At 55.7% G+C, this 1022-nt stretch overlaps 1 protein-coding gene across 1 annotated transcript in view; it reads right to left on the bottom strand.

Moving 5' to 3' along the window:
* LOC104081578 (cytochrome P450 2C5-like) overlaps window positions 1-379 on the bottom strand; it is a 6161-nt gene extending 5782 nt beyond the window's left edge. Inside the window, exon 1 of the mRNA XM_009584385.1 lies at window positions 113-379. Coding sequence (XP_009582680.1) covers window positions 113-289 — 177 coding nt within the window. The 5' untranslated portion in view covers window positions 290-379. The remainder of the gene's footprint in view (window positions 1-112) is intronic.
* Between the last annotated feature and the right edge of the window lie 643 nt (window positions 380-1022).

Here is a 1022-nt window from a genome sequence, read left to right as displayed (position 1 = left end):
AAGAGTCACCTGCACAATTCCCCGTTTATTTTGGCATGGGACATTCACGCTTTCTCTCCTGCTGCCCTGCCAGGGCTGGGAGTGGGTCCAGCACCACCAGCTCCTCTCTTACCTTCTCGTAGGTCCTGTAGAGGGGCAGGACGTCCTTTTGGCATAGGTTGCCCAGAATGGGCCACGGGGCCGGTCCTGGAGGCAGCCGGCTTCTCTTCTTGTCGCTTCTCCAGACCAGGAACCACAGGATGGAGAGGAGGAGGAGGGTAACGAGCAGCCCGGCCGATCCAGCATCCATCCTCACCCCGTGCTGCTGAGCAGGGAAAAAAATCAAGAAATTCCCCCTCCAGGGAGAAAATCACAACTGAGCAGTGAGCAGAGAGGAGCCGAAACCTGCTGCCTCTGCCCTTCCTTCCTTGCGCTCTATATAGGCACAGCCCTTCTTACGTCCCCGGGGTCGTCTCCTGCGCGTCCCCCTCGCCGCTCCCCGGGCGGTCAGTGACACGGAAATGCTGGTTTCTCCCAACCAAGCACATACCTGGCCCCGTGGTGTTGTAACACAGGTCTCAAAGACCTGACACGGAGTGCTGGAAGCATTGCAAAATCCCACAGGCGTGCAGGGGGAGATAGCGGCTCTCCCCTCCCTGCGTTGCTCCTCCCCTTCAGTTTTTGCTCGGTGCTCCTTTTCGGAATGTCACCATCCTGGAAAAACCTCTCATGTCACCGCCAGGTCATTGCTCATCTTGTCACTGCCTTGCTTACCAGTGCAGTGACCCAGGAGGGGATGTTCTTGTAAATGGAAACCGAGGGAGCCCGGGAGCGGGGGCACGCACGGCTGGTCAGGTACCTGTTGGGTGACAATTTTCCATCAAACTCCTTTCTGATGGAAAATGGATCAGAAAATAGGAAAAACACTTTTTTTTTTTTCTGAAATATTTTGCAAATCCGCTTGGGTTTTGCAGGAACGTCAATCCAAGGTGCTGCGGTTGTTACAGGTGTGGGATTAACTCTTCCCTGGGCTCCTCCGGCCT

Source organism: Fulmarus glacialis, unplaced genomic scaffold (genome assembly GCF_000690835.1).
Source record: "Fulmarus glacialis isolate BGI_N327 unplaced genomic scaffold, ASM69083v1 scaffold41908, whole genome shotgun sequence".
Lineage (NCBI taxonomy): Eukaryota > Metazoa > Chordata > Aves > Procellariiformes > Procellariidae > Fulmarus > Fulmarus glacialis.
The sequence above is the reverse complement of the archived record's forward strand: the minus strand, read 5'-3'. Positions and strand labels throughout refer to the sequence as shown.